Raw genomic sequence first — 22,132 nt, 5'->3', positions numbered from 1 at the left:
CAAAAACAGCACATACCATAAGGTATGATGACACAACACAGGGAAAGTCAACAAAAAATATTTCAAAAAAGATAAATACACAACTTACAAACACCACATTGCAATCAAACAGTACAGCAAAAGTATCGCCACTTATTCAGACACCCAAAAATGCACATGAGTCGGAAGAAACATTATTTTCAAAACTAAGCACTAATTCAGCATTCATGACAGAGTCACAAAATCATGTACAAAGTAATACCACCAAAAGTATCCAATCTTTGGACTCATTGCCTATTGTACCAAGCAACATAAGTCATACCATAATAGCAAACAGTACTCCATCTACAACTGGTCCAGGAAATTCAACAACTGAAACCTCATCAATGACACAGTCAACCAGCATTGGACCAAATTCAAATGTGACTACAAGAAGCATCTCTTCGGCCTCTTCCACTCTTGCATCAAGCAATCAGACAGTGGAAACTATAGGACCTAGCAAACCAACAACAATTCCTGTTTCCCAAACAGACTTAGCAATGAGTTCAGAAAAGCCAACAAATCGGACTTCGTCTCAACAAACAATGACCAATAGTTCTACCTCCAACACTATGTCTTCTACGCCTTTTACATCTTTACACTCAAGCAGTACATTCAACTCTACAACAGATGTAAAGGCAACCAACTCTGGTATCACAGGTCAGACAACCACAGCAAACAGTACTCTATCTGCGACTGGTCCAAGCAGTACATTCAACTCTACAACAGATATAAAGGCAACAAACTCTGGTAACACAAGTCAGACCATAATAGCAAACAGTACTCCATCTACAACTGGTCCAGGAAATTCAACAACTGAAACCTCATCAATGACACCGTCAACCAGCATTGGACCAAATTCAAATGTGACTACCAAGAGCATATCTTCGGCCTCTTCCAATCTTGCATCAAGCAATCAGGCAATTGAAACTACAGGACCTAGCAAACCAACAACAATTCCTGTTTCCCAAACAGACTTAACAATGAGTTCAGAAAAGCCAACAAATCGGACTTCGTCTCAACAAACAATGACCAATAGTTCTACCTCCAACACTATGTCTTCTACGCCTTTTACATCTTTACACTCAAGCAGTACATTCAACTCTACAACAGATGTAAAGGCAACCAACTCTGGTACCACAGGTCAGACAACCACAGCAAACAGTACTCTATCTGCGACTGGTCCAAGCAGTACATTCAACTCTACAACAGATATAAAGGCAACAAACTCTGGTAACACAGGTCAGACCATAATAGCAAACAGTACTCCATCTACAACTGGTCCAGGAAATTCAACAACTGAAACCTCATCAATGACACAGTCAACCAGCATTGGACCAAATTCAGATGTGACTACAAGAAGCATCTCTTCGGCCTCTTCCACTCTTGCATCAAGCAATCAGACAGTGGAAACTATAGGACCTAGCAAACCAACAACAATTCCTGTTTCCCAAACAGACTTAACAATGAGTTCAGAAAAGCCAACAAATCGGACTTCGTCTCAACAAACAATGACCAATAGTTCTACCTCCAACACTATGTCTTCTACGCCTTTTACATCTTTACACTCAAGCAGTACATTCAACTCTACAACAGATGTAAAGGCAACCAACTCTGGTATCACAGGTCAGACAACCACAGCAAACAGTACTCTATCTGCAACTGGTCCAAGCAGTACATTCAACTCTACAACAGATATAAAGGCAACAAACTCTGGTAACACAAGTCAGACCATAATAGCAAACAGTACTCCATCTACAACTGGTCCAGGAAATTCAACAACTGAAACCTCATCAATGACACAGTCAACCAGCATTGGACCAAATTCAAATGTGACTACCAAGAGCATATCTTCGGCCTCTTCCAATCTTGCATCAAGCAATCAGACATTGGAAACTACAGGACCTAGCAAACCAACAATAGTTCATCTTTCCCAAAATGACTCAACAACGAGTTCAGCAAAGCCAACAAGTCAAACTTCGCCCCAAAAAACAATGAGCAATAGTTCTACCTCCAACACTATGTCTTCTACGCCTTTTATATCTTTACACTCAAGCAGTACATTCAACTCTACAACAGATGTAAAAGCAACCAACTCTGGTACCACAGGTCAGACAACCACAGCAAACAGTACTCCTTCAGCGACTGGTCCAGGACATTCAACATTTGAAGCCTTATCTATGACACAGTCACCCAGCATTGGACCAAATTCAAATGTGACTACAAGTAGCATCTCTTCGGCCTCTTCCACTCTTGCATCAAGCAATCAGACAGTGGAAACTACAGGACTTAGCAAACCAACAACAATTCCTGTTTCCCAAACAGACTTAACAATGAGTTCAGAAAAGCCAACAAATCGGACTTCGTCTCAACAAACAATGACCAATAGTTCTACCTCCAACACTATGTCTTCTACGCCTTTTACATCTTTACACTCAAGCAGTACATTCAACTCTACAACAGATGTAAAGGCAACCAACTCTGGTATCACAGGTCAGACAACCACAGCAAACAGTACTCTATCTGCGACTGGTCCAAGCAGTACATTCAACTCTACAACAGATATAAAGGCAACAAACTCTGGTAACACAAGTCAGACCATAATAGCAAACAGTACTCCATCTACAACTGGTCCAGGAAATTCAACAACTGAAACCTCATCAATGACACAGTCAACCAGCATTGGACCAAATTCAAATGTGACTACCAAGAGCATATCTTCGGCCTCTTCCAATCTTGCATCAAGCAATCAGACAGTGGAAACTACAGGACCTAGCCAACCAACAATAGTTCATCTTTCCCAAAATGACTCAACAACGAGTTCAGCAAAGCCAACAAGTCAAACTTCGCCCCAAAAAACAATGAGCAATAGTTCTACCTCCAAAACTATGTCTTCTACGCCTTTTATATCTTTACACTCAAGCAGTACATTCAACTCTACAACAGATGTAAAAGCAACCAACTCTGGTACCACAGGTCAGACAACCACAGCAAACAGTACTCCCTCAGCGACTGGTCCAGGACATTCAACATTTGAAGCCTTATCTATGACACAGTCACCCAGCATTGGACCAAATTCAAATGTGACTATAAGTAGCATCTCTTCGGCCTCTTCCACTCTTGCATCAAGCAATCAGAAAGTGGAAACTACAGGACTTAGCAAACCAACAACAATTCCTGTTTCCCAAACAGACTTAACAATGAGTTCAGAAAAGCCAACAAATCGGACTTCGTCTCAACAAACAATGACCAATAGTTCTACCTCCAACACTATGTCTTCTACGCCTTTTACATCTTTACACTCAAGCAGTACATTCAACTCTACAACAGATGTAAAGGCAACCAACTCTGGTATCACAGGTCAGACAACCACAGCAAACAGTACTCTATCTGCGACTGGTCCAAGCAGTACATTCAACTCTACAACAGATATAAAGGCAACAAACTCTGGTAACACAAGTCAGACCATAATAGCAAACAGTACTCCATCTACAACTGGTCCAGGAAATTCAACAACTGAAACCTCATCAATGACACAGTCAACCAGCATTGGACCAAATTCAAATGTGACTACCAAGAGCATATCTTCGGCCTCTTCCAATCTTGCATCAAGCAATCAGACAGTGGAAACTACAGGACCTAGCAAACCAACAATAGTTCATCTTTCCCAAAATGACTCAACAACGAGTTCAGCAAAGCCAACAAGTCAAACTTCGCCCCAAAAAACAATGAGCAATAGTTCTACCTCCAACACTATGTCTTCTACGCCTTTTATATCTTTACACTCAAGCAGTACATTCAACTCTACAACAGATGTAAAAGCAACCAACTCTGGTACCACAGGTCAGACAACCACAGCAAACAGTACTCCCTCAGCGACTGGTCCAGGACATTCAACATTTGAAGCCTTATCTATGACACAGTCACCCAGCATTGGACCAAATTCAAATGTGACTACAAGTAGCATCTCTTCGGCCTCTTCCACTCTTGCATCAAGCAATCAGAAAGTGGAAACTACAGGACTTAGCAAACCAACAACAATTCCTGTTTCCCAAACAGACTTAACAATGAGTTCAGAAAAGCTAACAAATCGGACTTCGTCTCAACAAACAATGACCAATAGTTCTACCTCCAACACTATGTCTTCTACGCCTTTTACATCTTTACACTCAAGCAGTACATTCAACTCTACAACAGATGTAAAGGCAACCAACTCTGGTATCACAGGTCAGACAACCACAGCAAACAGTACTCTATCTGCGACTGGTCCAAGCAGTACATTCAACTCTACAACAGATATAAAGGCAACAAACTCTGCTAACACAAGTCAGACCATAATAGCAAACAGTACTCCATCTACAACTGGTCCAGGAAATTCAACAACTGAAACCTCATCAATGACACAGTCAACCAGCATTGGACCAAATTCAAATGTGACTACCAAGAGCATATCTTCGGCCTCTTCCAATCTTGCATCAAGCAATCAGACAGTGGAAACTACAGGACCTAGCCAACCAACAATAGTTCATCTTTCCCAAAATGACTCAACAACAAGTTCAGCAAAGCCAACAAGTCAAACTTCGCCCCAAAAAACAATGAGCAATAGTTCTACCTCCAACACTATGTCTTCTACGCCTTTTATATCTTTACACTCAAGCAGTACATTCAACTCTACAACAGATGTAAAGGCAACCAACTCTGGTACCACAGGTCAGACAACCACAGCAAACAGTACTCCATCTGCGACTGGTCCAGGACATTCAACAACTGAAGCCTTATCTATGACACAGTCACCCAGCATTGGACCAAATTCAAATGTGACTACAAGTAGCATCTCTTCGGCCTCTTCCACTCTTGCATCAAGCAATCAGACAGTGGAAACTACAGGACCTAGCAAACCAACAACAATTCCTGTTTCCCAAACAGACTTAACAATGAGTTCAGAAAAGCCAACAAATCGGACTTCGTCTCAACAAACAATGACCAATAGTTCTACCTCCAACACTATGTCTTCTACGCCTTTTACATCTTTACACTCAAGCAGTACATTCAACTCTACAACAGATGTAAAGGCAACAAACTCTGGTATCACAGGTCAGACAACCACAGCAAACAGTACTCTATCTGCGACTGGTCCAAGCAGTACATTCAACTCTACAACAGATATAAAGGCAACAAACTCTGGTAACACAAGTCAGACCATAATAGCAAACAGTACTCCATCTACAACTGGTCCAGGAAATTCAACAACTGAAACCTCATCAATGACACAGTCAACCAGCATTGGACCAAATTCAAATGTGACTACAAGAAGCATCTCTTCGGCCTCTTCCACTCTTGCATCAAGCAATCAGACAGTGGAAACTATAGGACCTAGCAAACCAACAACAATTCCTGTTTCCCAAACAGACTTAACAATGAGTTCAGAAAAGCCAACAAATCGGACTTCGTCTCAACAAACAATGACCAATAGTTCTACCTCCAACACTATGTCTTCTACGCCTTTTACATCTTTACACTCAAGCAGTACATTCAACTCTACAACAGATGTAAAGGCAACCAACTCTGGTACCACAGGTCAGACAACCACAGCAAACAGTACTCTATCTGCGACTGGTCCAAGCAGTACATTCAACTCTACAACAGATATAAAGGCAACAAACTCTGGTAACACAAGTCAGACCATAATAGCAAACAGTACTCCATCTACAACTGGGCCAGGAAATTCAACAACTGAAACCTCATCAATGACACAGTCAACCAGCATTGGACCAAATTCAAATGTGACTACCAAGAGCATATCTTCGGCCTCTTCCAATCTTGCATCAAGCAATCAGACAGTGGAAACTACAGGACCTAGCCAACCAACAATAGTTCATCTTTCCCAAAATGACTCAACAACGAGTTCAGCAAAGCCAACAAGTCAAACTTCGCCCCAAAAAACAATGAGCAATAGTTCTACCTCCAACACTATGTCTTCTACGCCTTTTATATCTTTACACTCAAGCAGTACATTCAACTCTACAACAGATGTAAAAGCAACCAACTCTGGTACCACAGGTCAGACAACCACAGCAAACAGTACTCCCTCAGCGACTGGTCCAGGACATTCAACATTTGAAGCCTTATCTATGACACAGTCACCCAGCATTGGACCAAATTCAAATGTGACTACAAGTAGCATCTCTTCGGCCTCTTCCACTCTTGCATCAAGCAATCAGAAAGTGGAAACTACAGGACTTAGCAAACCAACAACAATTCCTGTTTCCCAAACAGACTTAACAATGAGTTCAGAAAAGCCAACAAATCGGACTTCGTCTCAACAAACAATGACCAATAGTTCTACCTCCAACACTATGTCTTCTACGCCTTTTACATCTTTACACTCAAGCAGTACATTCAACTCTACAACAGATGTAAAGGCAACCAACTCTGGTATCACAGGTCAGACAACCACAGCAAACAGTACTCTATCTGCGACTGGTCCAAGCAGTACATTCAACTCTACAACAGATATAAAGGCAACAAACTCTGGTAACACAAGTCAGACCATAATAGCAAACAGTACTCCATCTACAACTGGTCCAGGAAATTCAACAACTGAAACCTCATCAATGACACAGTCAACCAGCATTGGACCAAATTCAAATGTGACTACCAAGAGCATATCTTCGGCCTCTTCCAATCTTGCATCAAGCAATCAGACAGTGGAAACTACAGGACCTAGCCAACCAACAATAGTTCATCTTTCCCAAAATGACTCAACAACGAGTTCAGCAAAGCCAACAAGTCAAACTTCGCCCCAAAAAACAATGAGCAATAGTTCTACCTCCAACACTATGTCTTCTACGCCTTTTATATCTTTACACTCAAGCAGTACATTCAACTCTACAACAGATGTAAAGGCAACCAACTCTGGTACCACAGGTCAGACAACCACAGCAAACAGTACTCCATCTGCGACTGGTCCAGGACATTCAACAACTGAAGCCTTATCTATGACACAGTCACCCAGCATTGGACCAAATTCAAATGTGACTACAAGTAGCATCTCTTCGGCCTCTTCCACTCTTGCATCAAGCAATCAGAAAGTGGAAACTACAGGACTTAGCAAACCAACAACAATTCCTGTTTCCCAAACAGACTTAACAATGAGTTCAGAAAAGCTAACAAATCGGACTTCGTCTCAACAAACAATGACCAATAGTTCTACCTCCAACACTATGTCTTCTACGCCTTTTACATCTTTACACTCAAGAAGTACATTCAACTCTACAACAGATGTAAAGGCAACCAACTTTGGTATCACAGGTCAGACAACCACAGCAAACAGTACTCTATCTGCGACTGGTCCAAGCAGTACATTCAACTCTACAACAGATATAAAGGCAACAAACTCTGGTAACACAAGTCAGACCATAATAGCAAACAGTACTCCATCTACAACTGGTCCAGGAAATTCAACAACTGAAACCTCATCAATGACACAGTCAACCAGCATTGGACCAAATTCAAATGTGACTACCAAGAGCATATCTTCGGCCTCTTCCAATCTTGCATCAAGCAATCAGACAGTGGAAACTACAGGACCTAGCCAACCAACAATAGTTCATCTTTCCCAAAATGACTCAACAACGAGTTCAGCAAAGCCAACAAGTCAAACTTCGCCCCAAAAAACAATGAGCAATAGTTCTACCTCCAACATTTTGTCTTCTACGCCTTTTATATCTTTACACTCAAGCAGTACATTCAACTCTACAACAGATGTAAAGGCAACCAACTCTGGTACCACAGGTCAGACAACCAAAGCAAACAGTACTCCATCTGCGACTGGTCCAGGACATTCAACAACTGAAGCCTTATCTATGACACAGTCACCCAGCATTGGACCAAATTCAAATGTGACTACAAGTAGCATCTCTTCGGCCTCTTCCACTCTTGCATCAAGCAATCAGACAGTGGAAACTACAGGACCTAGCAAACCAACAACAATTCCTGTTTCCCAAACAGACTTAACAATGAGTTCAGAAAAGCCAACAAATCGGACTTCGTCTCAACAAACAATGACCAATAGTTCTACCTCCAACACTATGTCTTCTACGCCTTTTACATCTTTACACTCAAGCAGTACATTCAACTCTACAACAGATGTAAAGGCAACCAACTCTGGTACAACAGGTCAGACAACCACAGCAAACAGTACTCTATCTGCGACTGGTCCAAGCAGTACATTCAACTCTACAACAGATATAAAGGCAACAAACTCTGGTAACACAAGTCAGACCATAATAGCAAACAGTACTACATCTACAACTGGTCCAGGAAATTCAACAACTGAAACCTCATCAATGACACAGTCAACCAGCATTGGACCAAATTCAAATGTGACTACCAAGAGCATATCTTCGGCCTCTTCCAATCTTGCATCAAGCAATCAGACAGTGGAAACTACAGGACCTAGCAAACCAACAATAGTTCATCTTTCCCAAAATGACTCAACAACGAGTTCAGCAAAGCCAACAAGTCAAACTTCGCCCCAAAAAACAATGAGCAATAGTTCTACCTCCAACACTATGTCTTCTACGCCTTTTATATCTTTACACTCAAGCAGTACATTCAACTCTACAACAGATGTAAAGACAACCAACTCTGGTACCACAGGTCAGACAACCACAGCAAACAGTACTCCATCTGCGACTGGTCCAGGACATTCAACAACTGAAGGCTTATCTATGACACAGTCACCCAGCATTGGACCAAATTCAAATGTGACTACAAGTAGCATCTCTTTGGCCTCTTCCACTCTTGCATCGAGCAATCAGACAGTGGAAACTACAGGACCTAGCAAACCAACAACAATTCCTGTTTCCCAAACAGACTTAACAATGAGTTCAGAAAAGCCAACAAATCGGACTTCGTCTCAACAAACAATGACCAATAGTTCTACCTCCAACACTATGTCTTCTACGCCTTTTACATCTTTACACTCAAGCAGTACATTCAACTCTACAACAGATGTAAAGGCAACCAACTCTGGTATCACAGGTCAGACAACCACAGCAAACAGTACTCTATCTGCGACTGGTCCAAGCAGTACATTCAACTCTACAACAGATATAAAGGCAACAAACTCTGCTAACACAAGTCAGACCATAATAGCAAACAGTACTCCATCTACAACTGGTCCAGGAAATTCAACAACTGAAACCTCATCAATGACACAGTCAACCAGCATTGGACCAAATTCAAATGTGACTACCAAGAGCATATCTTCGGCCTCTTCCAATCTTGCATCAAGCAATCAGACAGTGGAAACTACAGGACCTAGCAAACCAACAATAGTTCATCTTTCCCAAAATGACTCAACAACGAGTTCAGCAAAGCCAACAAGTCAAACTTCGCCCCAAAAAACAATGAGCAATAGTTCTACCTCCAACACTATGTCTTCTACGCCTTTTATATCTTTACACTCAAGCAGTACATTCAACTCTACAACAGATGTAAAGGCAACCAACTCTGGTATCACAGGTCAGACAACAATAGCAAACAGTACTCCATCTACGACAGGTCCTGGACATTCAACAAATGAAACCTTATCAATGACACAGTCACCCAGCATTGGACCAAATTCAAATGTGACTACCAATAGCATATCTTCGGCCTCTTCCACTCTTGCATCAACCAATCAGACAGTGGAAACTACAGGACCTAGCAAACCAACAACAGTTCATCTTTCGCAAACAGACTCAACAACGAGTTCAGCAAAGCCAACAAAGCAAACTTCGTCCCAACAAACAATCAGCAATGGCTCTACCTCAAACACTGTGTCTTCTACGCCTTTTACATCTTTACACTCAAGCAGTACATTCAACTCTACAACAGATGTAAAGGCAACCAACTCTGGTACCACAGGTCAGACAACCACAGCAAACAGTACTCTATCTGCGACTGGTCTAAGCAGTACATTCAATTCTACAACAGATATAAAGGCAACAAACTCTGGTAACACAAGTCAGACCATAATAGCAAACAGTACTACATCTACAACTGGTCCAGGAAATTCAACAACTGAAACCTCATCAATGACACAGTCAACCAGCATTGGACCAAATTCAAATGTGACTACAAGAAGCATCTCTTCGGCCTCTTCCACTCTTGCATCAAGCAATCAGACAGTGGAAACTATAGGACCTAGCAAACCAACAACAATTCCTGTTTCCCAAACAGACTTAACAATGAGTTCAGAAAAGCCAACAAATCGGACTTCGTCTCAACAAACAATGACCAATAGTTCTACCTCCAACACTATGTCTTCTACGCCTTTTACATCTTTACACTCAAGCAGTACATTCAACTCTACAACAGATGTAAAGGCAACCAACTCTGGTACCACAGGTCAGACAACCACAGCAAACAGTACTCTATCTGCGACTGGTCCAAGCAGTACATTCAACTCTACAACAGATATAAAGGCAACAAACTCTGGTAACACAAGTCAGACCATAATAGCAAACAGTACTCCATCTACAACTGGTCCAGGAAATTCAACAACTGAAACCTCATCAATGACACAGTCAACCAGCATTGGACCAAATTCAAATGTGACTACCAAGAGCATATCTTCGGCCTCTTCCAATCTTGCATCAAGCAATCAGACAGTGGAAACTACAGGACCTAGCCAACCAACAATAGTTCATCTTTCCCAAAATGACTCAACAACGAGTTCAGCAAAGCCAACAAGTCAAACTTCGCCCCAAAAAACAATGAGCAATAGTTCTACCTCCAACACTATGTCTTCTACGCCTTTTATATCTTTACACTCAAGCAGTACATTCAACTCTACAACAGATGTAAAAGCAACCAACTCTGGTACCACAGGTCAGACAACCACAGCAAACAGTACTCCATCTGCGAGTGGTCCAGGACATTCAACATTTGAAGCCTTATCTATGACACAGTCACCCAGCATTGGACCAAATTCAAATGTGACTACAAGTAGCATCTCTTCGGCCTCTTCCACTCTTGCATCAAGCAATCAGAAAGTGGAAACTACAGGACTTAGCAAACCAACAACAATTCCTGTTTCCCAAACAGACTTAACAATGAGTTCAGAAAAGCTAACAAATCGGACTTCGTCTCAACAAACAATGACCAATAGTTCTACCTCCAACACTATGTCTTCTACGCCTTTTACATCTTTACACTCAAGAAGTACATTCAACTTTACAACAGATGTAAAGGCAACCAACTCTGGTATCACAGGTCAGACAACCACAGCAAACAGTACTCTATCTGCGACTGGTCCAAGCAGTACATTCAACTCTACAACAGATATAAAGGCAACAAACTCTGGTAACACAAGTCAGACCATAATAGCAAACAGTACTCCATCTACAACTGGTCCAGGAAATTCAACAACTGAAACCTCATCAATGACACAGTCAACCAGCATTGGACCAAATTCAAATGTGACTACCAAGAGCATATCTTCGGCCTCTTCCAATCTTGCATCAAGCAATCAGACAGTGGAAACTACAGGACCTAGCCAACCAACAATAGTTCATCTTTCCCAAAATGACTCAACAACGAGTTCAGCAAAGCCAACAAGTCAAACTTCGCCCCAAAAAACAATGAGCAATAGTTCTACCTCCAACATTTTGTCTTCTACGCCTTTTATATCTTTACACTCAAGCAGTACATTCAACTCTACAACAGATGTAAAGGCAACCAACTCTGGTACCACAGGTCAGACAACCAAAGCAAACAGTACTCCATCTGCGACTGGTCCAGGACATTCAACAACTGAAGCCTTATCTATGACACAGTCACCCAGCATTGGACCAAATTCAAATGTGACTACAAGTAGCATCTCTTCGGCCTCTTCCACTCTTGCATCAAGCAATCAGACAGTGGAAACTACAGGACCTAGCAAACCAACAACAATTCCTGTTTCCCAAACAGACTTAACAATGAGTTCAGAAAAGCCAACAAATCGGACTTCGTCTCAACAAACAATGACCAATAGTTCTACCTCCAACACTATGTCTTCTACGCCTTTTACATCTTTACACTCAAGCAGTACATTCAACTCTACAACAGATGTAAAGGCAACCAACTCTGGTACAACAGGTCAGACAACCACAGCAAACAGTACTCTATCTGCGACTGGTCCAAGCAGTACATTCAACTCTACAACAGATATAAAGGCAACAAACTCTGGTAACACAAGTCAGACCATAATAGCAAACAGTACTCCATCTACAACTGGTCCAGGAAATTCAACAACTGAAACCTCATCAATGACACAGTCAACCAGCATTGGACCAAATTCAAATGTGACTACCAAGAGCATATCTTCGGCCTCTTCCAATCTTGCATCAAGCAATCAGACAGTGGAAACTACAGGACCTAGCAAACCAACAATAGTTCATCTTTCCCAAAATGACTCAACAACGAGTTCAGCAAAGCCAACAAGTCAAACTTCGCCCCAAAAAACAATGAGCAATAGTTCTACCTCCAACACTATGTCTTCTACGCCTTTTATATCTTTACACTCAAGCAGTACATTCAACTCTACAACAGATGTAAAGACAACCAACTCTGGTACCACAGGTCAGACAACCACAGCAAACAGTACTCCATCTGCGACTGGTCCAGGACATTCAACAACTGAAGGCTTATCTATGACACAGTCACCCAGCATTGGACCAAATTCAAATGTGACTACAAGTAGCATCTCTTTGGCCTCTTCCACTCTTGCATCGAGCAATCAGACAGTGGAAACTACAGGACCTAGCAAACCAACAACAATTCCTGTTTCCCAAACAGACTTAACAATGAGTTCAGAAAAGCCAACAAATCGGACTTCGTCTCAACAAACAATGACCAATAGTTCTACCTCCAACACTATGTCTTCTACGCCTTTTACATCTTTACACTCAAGCAGTACATTCAACTCTACAACAGATGTAAAGGCAACCAACTCTGGTATCACAGGTCAGACAACCACAGCAAACAGTACTCTATCTGCGACTGGTCCAAGCAGTACATTCAACTCTACAACAGATATAAAGGCAACAAACTCTGGTAACACAAGTCAGACCATAATAGCAAACAGTACTCCATCTACAACTGGTCCAGGAAATTCAACAACTGAAACCTCATCAATGACACAGTCAACCAGCATTGGACCAAATTCAAATGTGACTACCAAGAGCATATCTTCGGCCTCTTCCAATCTTGCATCAAGCAATCAGACAGTGGAAACTACAGGACCTAGCAAACCAACAATAGTTCATCTTTCCCAAAATGACTCAACAACGAGTTCAGCAAAGCCAACAAGTCAAACTTCGCCCCAAAAAACAATGAGCAATAGTTCTACCTCCAACACTATGTCTTCTACGCCTTTTATATCTTTACACTCAAGCAGTACATTCAACTCTACAACAGATGTAAAGGCAACCAACTCTGGTATCACAGGTCAGACAACAATAGCAAACAGTACTCCATCTACGACAGGTCCTGGACATTCAACAAATGAAACCTTATCAATGACACAGTCACCCAGCATTGGACCAAATTCAAATGTGACTACCAATAGCATATCTTCGGCCTCTTCCACTCTTGCATCAACCAATCAGACAGTGGAAACTACAGGACCTAGCAAACCAACAACAGTTCATCTTTCGCAAACAGACTCAACAACGAGTTCAGCAAAGCCAACAAAGCAAACTTCGTCCCAACAAACAATCAGCAATGGCTCTACCTCAAACACTGTGTCTTCTACGCCTTTTACATCTTTACACTCAAGCAGTACATTCAACTCTACAACAGATGTAAAGGCAACCAACTCTGGTACCACAGGTCAGACAACCACAGCAAACAGTACTCTATCTGCGACTGGTCTAAGCAGTACATTCAATTCTACAACAGATATAAAGGCAACAAACTCTGGTAACACAAGTCAGACCATAATAGCAAACAGTACTACATCTACAACTGGTCCAGGAAATTCAACAACTGAAACCTCATCAATGACACAGTCAACCAGCATTGGACCAAATTCAAATGTGACTACAAGAAGCATCTCTTCGGCCTCTTCCACTCTTGCATCAAGCAATCAGACAGTGGAAACTATAGGACCTAGCAAACCAACAACAATTCCTGTTTCCCAAACAGACTTAACAATGAGTTCAGAAAAGCCAACAAATCGGACTTCGTCTCAACAAACAATGACCAATAGTTCTACCTCCAACACTATGTCTTCTACGCCTTTTACATCTTTACACTCAAGCAGTACATTCAACTCTACAACAGATGTAAAGGCAACCAACTCTGGTACCACAGGTCAGACAACCACAGCAAACAGTACTCTATCTGCGACTGGTCCAAGCAGTACATTCAACTCTACAACAGATATAAAGGCAACAAACTCTGGTAACACAAGTCAGACCATAATAGCAAACAGTACTCCATCTACAACTGGTCCAGGAAATTCAACAACTGAAACCTCATCAATGACACAGTCAACCAGCATTGGACCAAATTCAAATGTGACTACCAAGAGCATATCTTCGGCCTCTTCCAATCTTGCATCAAGCAATCAGACAGTGGAAACTACAGGACCTAGCCAACCAACAATAGTTCATCTTTCCCAAAATGACTCAACAACGAGTTCAGCAAAGCCAACAAGTCAAACTTCGCCCCAAAAAACAATGAGCAATAGTTCTACCTCCAACACTATGTCTTCTACGCCTTTTATATCTTTACACTCAAGCAGTACATTCAACTCTACAACAGATGTAAAAGCAACCAACTCTGGTACCACAGGTCAGACAACCACAGCAAACAGTACTCCATCTGCGAGTGGTCCAGGACATTCAACATTTGAAGCCTTATCTATGACACAGTCACCCAGCATTGGACCAAATTCAAATGTGACTACAAGTAGCATCTCTTCGGCCTCTTCCACTCTTGCATCAAGCAATCAGAAAGTGGAAACTACAGGACTTAGCAAACCAACAACAATTCCTGTTTCCCAAACAGACTTAACAATGAGTTCAGAAAAGCCAACAAATCGGACTTCGTCTCAACAAACAATGACCAATAGTTCTACCTCCAACACTATGTCTTCTACGCCTTTTACATCTTTACACTCAAGCAGTACATTCAACTCTACAACAGATGTAAAGGCAACCAACTCTGGTATCACAGGTCAGACAACCACAGCAAACAGTACTCTATCTGCGACTGGTTCAAGCAGTACATTCAACTCTACAACAGATATAAAGGCAACAAACTCTGGTAACACAAGTCAGACCATAATAGCAAACAGTACTCCATCTACAACTGGTCCAGGAAATTCAACAACTGAAACCTCATCAATGACACAGTCAACCAGCATTGGACCAAATTCAAATGTGACTACCAAGAGCATATCTTCGGCCTCTTCCAATCTTGCATCAAGCAATCAGACAGTGGAAACTACAGGACCTAGCAAACCAACAATAGTTCATCTTTCCCAAAATGACTCAACAACGAGTTCAGCAAAGCCAACAAGTCAAACTTCGCCCCAACAAACAATGAGCAATAGTTCTACCTCCAACACTATGTCTTCTACGCCTTTTATATCTTTACACTCAAGCAGTACATTCAACTCTACAACAGATGTAAAGGCAACCAACTCTGGTACCACAGGTCAGACAACCACAGCAAACAGTACTCCATCTGCGACTGGTCCAGGACATTCAACAACTGAAGCCTTATCTATGACACAGTCACCAAGCATTGGACCAAATTCAAATGTGACTACAAGTAGCATCTCTTCGGCCTCTTCCACTCTTGCATCAAGCAATCAGACAGTGGAAACTACAGGACCTAGCAAACCAACAACAATTCCTGTTTCCCAAACAGACTTAACAATGAGTTCAGAAAAGCCAACAAATCGGACTTCGTCTCAACAAACAATGACCAATAGTTCTACCTCCAACACTATGTCTTCTACGCCTTTTACATCTTTACACTCAAGCAGTACATTCAACTCTACAACAGATGTAAAGGCAACCAACTCTGGTATCACAGGTCAGACAACCACAGCAAATAGTACTCTATCTGCGACTGGTCCAAGCAGTACATTCAACTCTACAACAGATATAAAGGCAACAAACTCTGGTAACACAAGTCAGACCATAATAGCAAACAGTACTCCATCTACAACTGGTCCAGGAAATTCAACAACTGAAACCTCATCAATGACACAGTCAACCAGCATTGGACCAAATTCAAATGTGACTACCAAGAGCATATCTTCGGCCTCTTCCAATCTTGCATCAAGCAATCAGACAGTGGAAACTACAGGACCTAGCAAACCAACAATAGTTCATCTTTCCCAAAATGACTCAACAACGAGTTCAGCAAAGCCAACAAGTCAAACTTCGCCCCAAAAAACAATGAGCAATAGTTCTACCTCCAACACTATGTCTTCTACGCCTTTTATATCTTTACACTCAAGCAGTACATTCAACTCTACAACAGATGTAAAGACAACCAACTCTGGTACCACAGGTCAGACAACCACAGCAAACAGTACTCCATCTGCGACTGGTCCAGGACATTCAACAACTGAAGCCTTATCTATGACACAGTCACCCAGCATTGGACCAAATTCAAATGTGACTACAAGTAGCATCTCTTTGGCCTCTTCCACTCTTGCATCGAGCAATCAGACAGTGGAAACTACAGGACCTAGCAAACCAACAACAATTCCTGTTTCCCAAACAGACTTAACAATGAGTTCAGAAAAGCCAACAAATCGGACTTCGTCTCAACAAACAATGACCAATAGTTCTACCTCCAACACAATGTCTTCTACGCCTTTTACACCTTTACACCCAAGCAGTACATTCAACTCTACAACAGATGTAAAGGCAACCAACTCTGGTATCACAGGTCAGACAACCACAGCAAACAGTATTCTATCTACGACTGGTCCAAGCAGTACATTCAACTCTACAACAGATATAAAGGCAACAAACTCTGGTAACACAAGTCAGACCATAATAGCAAACAGTACTCCATCTACAACTGGTCCAGGAAATTCAACAACTGAAACCTCATCAATGACACAGTCAACCAGCATTGGACCAAATTCAAATGTGACTACCAAGAGCATATCTTCGGCCTCTTCCAATCTTGCATCAAGCAATCAGACAGTGGAAACTACAGGACCTAGCCAACCAACAATAGTTCATCTTTCCCAAAATGACTCAACAACGAGTTCAGCAAAGCCAACAAGTCAAACTTCGCCCCAAAAAACAATGAGCAATAGTTCTACCTCCAACACTATGTCTTCTACGCCTTTTATATCTTTACACTCAAGCAGTACATTCAACTCTACAACAGATGTAAAAGCAACCAACTCTGGTACCACAGGTCAGACAACCACAGCAAACAGTACTCCATCTGCGAGTGGTCCAGGACATTCAACATTTGAAGCCTTATCTATGACACAGTCACCCAGCATTGGACCAAATTCAAATGTGACTACAAGTAGCATCTCTTCGGCCTCTTCCACTCTTGCATCAAGCAATCAGAAAGTGGAAACTACAGGACTTAGCAAACCAACAACAATTCCTGTTTCCCAAACAGACTTAACAATGAGTTCAGAAAAGCCAACAAATCGGACTTCGTCTCAACAAACAATGACCAATAGTTCTACCTCCAACACTATGTCTTCTACGCCTTTTACATCTTTACACTCAAGCAGTACATTCAACTCTACAACAGATGTAAAGGCAACCAACTCTGGTATCACAGGTCAGACAACCACAGCAAACAGTACTCTATCTGCGACTGGTTCAAGCAGTACATTCAACTCTACAACAGATATAAAGGCAACAAACTCTGGTAACACAAGTCAGACCATAATAGCAAACAGTACTCCATCTACAACTGGTCCAGGAAATTCAACAACTGAAACCTCATCAATGACACAGTCAACCAGCATTGGACCAAATTCAAATGTGACTACCAAGAGCATATCTTCGGCCTCTTCCAATCTTGCATCAAGCAATCAGACAGTGGAAACTACAGGACCTAGCAAACCAACAATAGTTCATCTTTCCCAAAATGACTCAACAACGAGTTCAGCAAAGCCAACAAGTCAAACTTCGCCCCAACAAACAATGAGCAATAGTTCTACCTCCAACACTATGTCTTCTACGCCTTTTATATCTTTACACTCAAGCAGTACATTCAACTCTACAACAGATGTAAAGACAACCAACTCTGGTACCACAGGTCAGACAACCACAGCAAACAGTACTCCATCTGCGACTGGTCCAGGACATTCAACAACTGAAGCCTTATCTATGACACAGTCACCCAGCATTGGACCAAATTCAAATGTGACTACAAGTAGCATCTCTTTGGCCTCTTCCACTCTTGCATCGAGCAATCAGACAGTGGAAACTACAGGACCTAGCAAACCAACAACAATTCCTGTTTCCCAAACAGACTTAACAATGAGTTCAGAAAAGCCAACAAATCGGACTTCGTCTCAACAAACAATGACCAATAGTTCTACCTCCAACACAATGTCTTCTACGCCTTTTACACCTTTACACCCAAGCAGTACATTCAACTCTACAACAGATGTAAAGGCAACCAACTCTGGTATCACAGGTCAGACAACCACAGCAAACAGTATTCTATCTACGACTGGTCCAAGCAGTACATTCAACTCTACAACAGATATAAAGGCAACAAACTCTGGTAACACAAGTCAGACCATAATAGCAAACAGTACTCCATCTACAACTGGTCCAGGAAATTCAACAACTGAAACCTCATCAATGACACAGTCAACCAGCATTGGACCAAATTCAAATGTGACTACCAAGAGCATATCTTCGGCCTCTTCCAATCTTGCATCAAGCAATCAGACAGTGGAAACTACAGGACCTAGCCAACCAACAATAGTTCATCTTTCCCAAAATGACTCAACAACGAGTTCAGCAAAGCCAACAAGTCAAACTTCGCCCCAAAAAACAATGAGCAATAGTTCTACCTCCAACACTATGTCTTCTACGCCTTTTATATCTTTACACTCAAGCAGTACATTCAACTCTACAACAGATGTAAAAGCAACCAACTCTGGTACCACAGGTCAGACAACCACAGCAAACAGTACTCCATCTGCGAGTGGTCCAGGACATTCAACATTTGAAGCCTTATCTATGACACAGTCACCCAGCATTGGACCAAATTCAAATGTGACTACAAGTAGCATCTCTTCGGCCTCTTCCACTCTTGCATCAAGCAATCAGAAAGTGGAAACTACAGGACTTAGCAAACCAACAACAATTCCTGTTTCCCAAACAGACTTAACAATGAGTTCAGAAAAGCCAACAAATCGGACTTCGTCTCAACAAACAATGACCAATAGTTCTACCTCCAACACTATGTCTTCTACGCCTTTTACATCTTTACACTCAAGCAGTACATTCAACTCTACAACAGATGTAAAGGCAACCAACTCTGGTATCACAGGTCAGACAACCACAGCAAACAGTACTCTATCTGCGACTGGTTCAAGCAGTACATTCAACTCTACAACAGATATAAAGGCAACAAACTCTGGTAACACAAGTCAGACCATAATAGCAAACAGTACTCCATCTACAACTGGTCCAGGAAATTCAACAACTGAAACCTCATCAATGACACAGTCAACCAGCATTGGACCAAATTCAAATGTGACTACCAAGAGCATATCTTCGGCCTCTTCCAATCTTGCATCAAGCAATCAGACAGTGGAAACTACAGGACCTAGCAAACCAACAATAGTTCATCTTTCCCAAAATGACTCAACAACGAGTTCAGCAAAGCCAACAAGTCAAACTTCGCCCCAACAAACAATGAGCAATAGTTCTACCTCCAACACTATGTCTTCTACGCCTTTTATATCTTTACACTCAAGCAGTACATTCAACTCTACAACAGATGTAAAGGCAACCAACTCTGGTACCACAGGTCAGACAACCACAGCAAACAGTACTCCATCTGCGACTGGTCCAGGACATTCAACAACTGAAGCCTTATCTATGACACAGTCACCAAGCATTGGACCAAATTCAAATGTGACTACAAGTAGCATCTCTTCGGCCTCTTCCACTCTTGCATCAAGCAATCAGACAGTGGAAACTACAGGACCTAGCAAACCAACAACAATTCCTGTTTCCCAAACAGACTTAACAATGAGTTCAGAAAAGCCAACAAATCGGACTTCGTCTCAACAAACAATGACCAATAGTTCTACCTCCAACACTATGTCTTCTACGCCTTTTACATCTTTACACTCAAGCAGTACATTCAACTCTACAACAGATGTAAAGGCAACCAACTCTGGTATCACACGTCAGACAACCACAGCAAATAGTACTCTATCTGCGACTGGTCCAAGCAGTACATTCAACTCTACAACAGATATAAAGGCAACAAACTCTGGTAACACAAGTCAGACCATAATAGCAAACAGTACTCCATCTACAACTGGTCCAGGAAATTCAACAACTGAAACCTCATCAATGACACAGTCAACCAGCATTGGACCAAATTCAAATGTGACTACCAAGAGCATATCTTCGGCCTCTTCCAATCTTGCATCAAGCAATCAGACAGTGGAAACTACAGGACCTAGCAAACCAACAATAGTTCATCTTTCCCAAAATGACTCAACAACGAGTTCAGCAAAGCCAACAAGTCAAACTTCGCCCCAAAAAACAATGAGCAATAGTTCTACCTCCAACACTATGTCTTCTACGCCTTTTATATCTTTACACTCAAGCAGTACATTCAACTCTACAACAGATGTAAAGACAACCAACTCTGGTACCACAGGTCAGACAACCACAGCAAACAGTACTCCATCTGCGACTGGTCCAGGACATTCAACAACTGAAGCCTTATCTATGACACAGTCACCCAGCATTGGACCAAATTCAAATGTGACTACAAGTAGCATCTCTTTGGCCTCTTCCACTCTTGCATCGAGCAATCAGACAGTGGAAACTACAGGACCTAGCAAACCAACAACAATTCCTGTTTCCCAAACAGACTTAACAATGAGTTCAGAAAAGCCAACAAATCGGACTTCGTCTCAACAAACAATGACCAATAGTTCTACCTCCAACACAATGTCTTCTACGCCTTTTACACCTTTACACCCAAGCAGTACATTCAACTCTACAACAGATGTAAAGGCAACCAACTCTGGTATCACAGGTCAGACAACCACAGCAAACAGTATTCTATCTACGACTGGTCCAAGCAGTACATTCAACTCTACAACAGATATAAAGGCAACAAACTCTGGTAACACAAGTCAGACCATAATAGCAAACAGTACTCCATCTACAACCGGTCCAGGAAATTCAACAACTGAAACCTCATCAATGACACAGTCAACCAGCATTGGACCAAATTCAAATGTGACTACCAAGAGCGTATTTCCGGCCTCTTCCAATCTTGCATCGAGCAATCAGACAGTGGAAACTACAGGACCTAGCAAACCAACAATAGTTCATCTTTCCCAAAATGACTCAACAACGAGTTCAGCAAAGCCAACAAGTCAAACTTCGCCCCAACAAACAATGAGCAATAGTTCTACCTCCAACACTATGTCTTCTACGCCTTTTACATCTTTACACTCAAGCAGTACATTCAACTGTACAACAGATGTAAAGGCAACCAACTCTGGTATCACAGGTCTGACAACTATAGCAAACAGTACTCCATCTACGACAGGTCCAGGACATTCAACAAATGAAACCTTATCAATGACACAGTCAAACAGCATTGGACCAAATTCAAATGTGACTACCAATAGCATATCTTCGGCCTCTTCCACTCTTGCATCAACCAATCAGACAGTGGAAACGACAGGACCTAGCAAACCAACAACAGTTTATCTTTCCCAAACAGACTCAACAACGAGTTCAGCAAAGCCAACAAAGCAAACTTCGTCCCAACAAACAATCAGCAATGGCTCTACCTCAAACACTGTGTCTTCTACGCCTTTTACATCTTTACACTCAAGCAGTACATTTAACTCTAC

General features: G+C 41.8%; 1 protein-coding gene across 1 annotated transcript; it reads left to right on the top strand.

Moving 5' to 3' along the window:
• Positions 1 to 365: 365 nt before the first annotated feature.
• On the top strand, positions 366 to 22,126 carry LOC128192574 (uncharacterized). Its single transcript, XM_052865363.1, has 2 exons — positions 366 to 21,862; positions 22,000 to 22,126. The coding sequence occupies exons 1-2, from the start codon at positions 366 to 368 to the stop codon at positions 22,124 to 22,126; spliced, it is 21,624 nt and encodes a 7,207-aa protein (XP_052721323.1).
• The last annotated feature ends 6 nt before the right edge of the window (positions 22,127 to 22,132 follow it).

The sequence above is a fragment of the Crassostrea angulata genome, chromosome 1 (assembly GCF_025612915.1).
Source record: "Crassostrea angulata isolate pt1a10 chromosome 1, ASM2561291v2, whole genome shotgun sequence".
Lineage (NCBI taxonomy): Eukaryota > Metazoa > Mollusca > Bivalvia > Ostreida > Ostreidae > Magallana > Magallana angulata.
The sequence above is the reverse complement of the archived record's forward strand: the minus strand, read 5'-3'. Positions and strand labels throughout refer to the sequence as shown.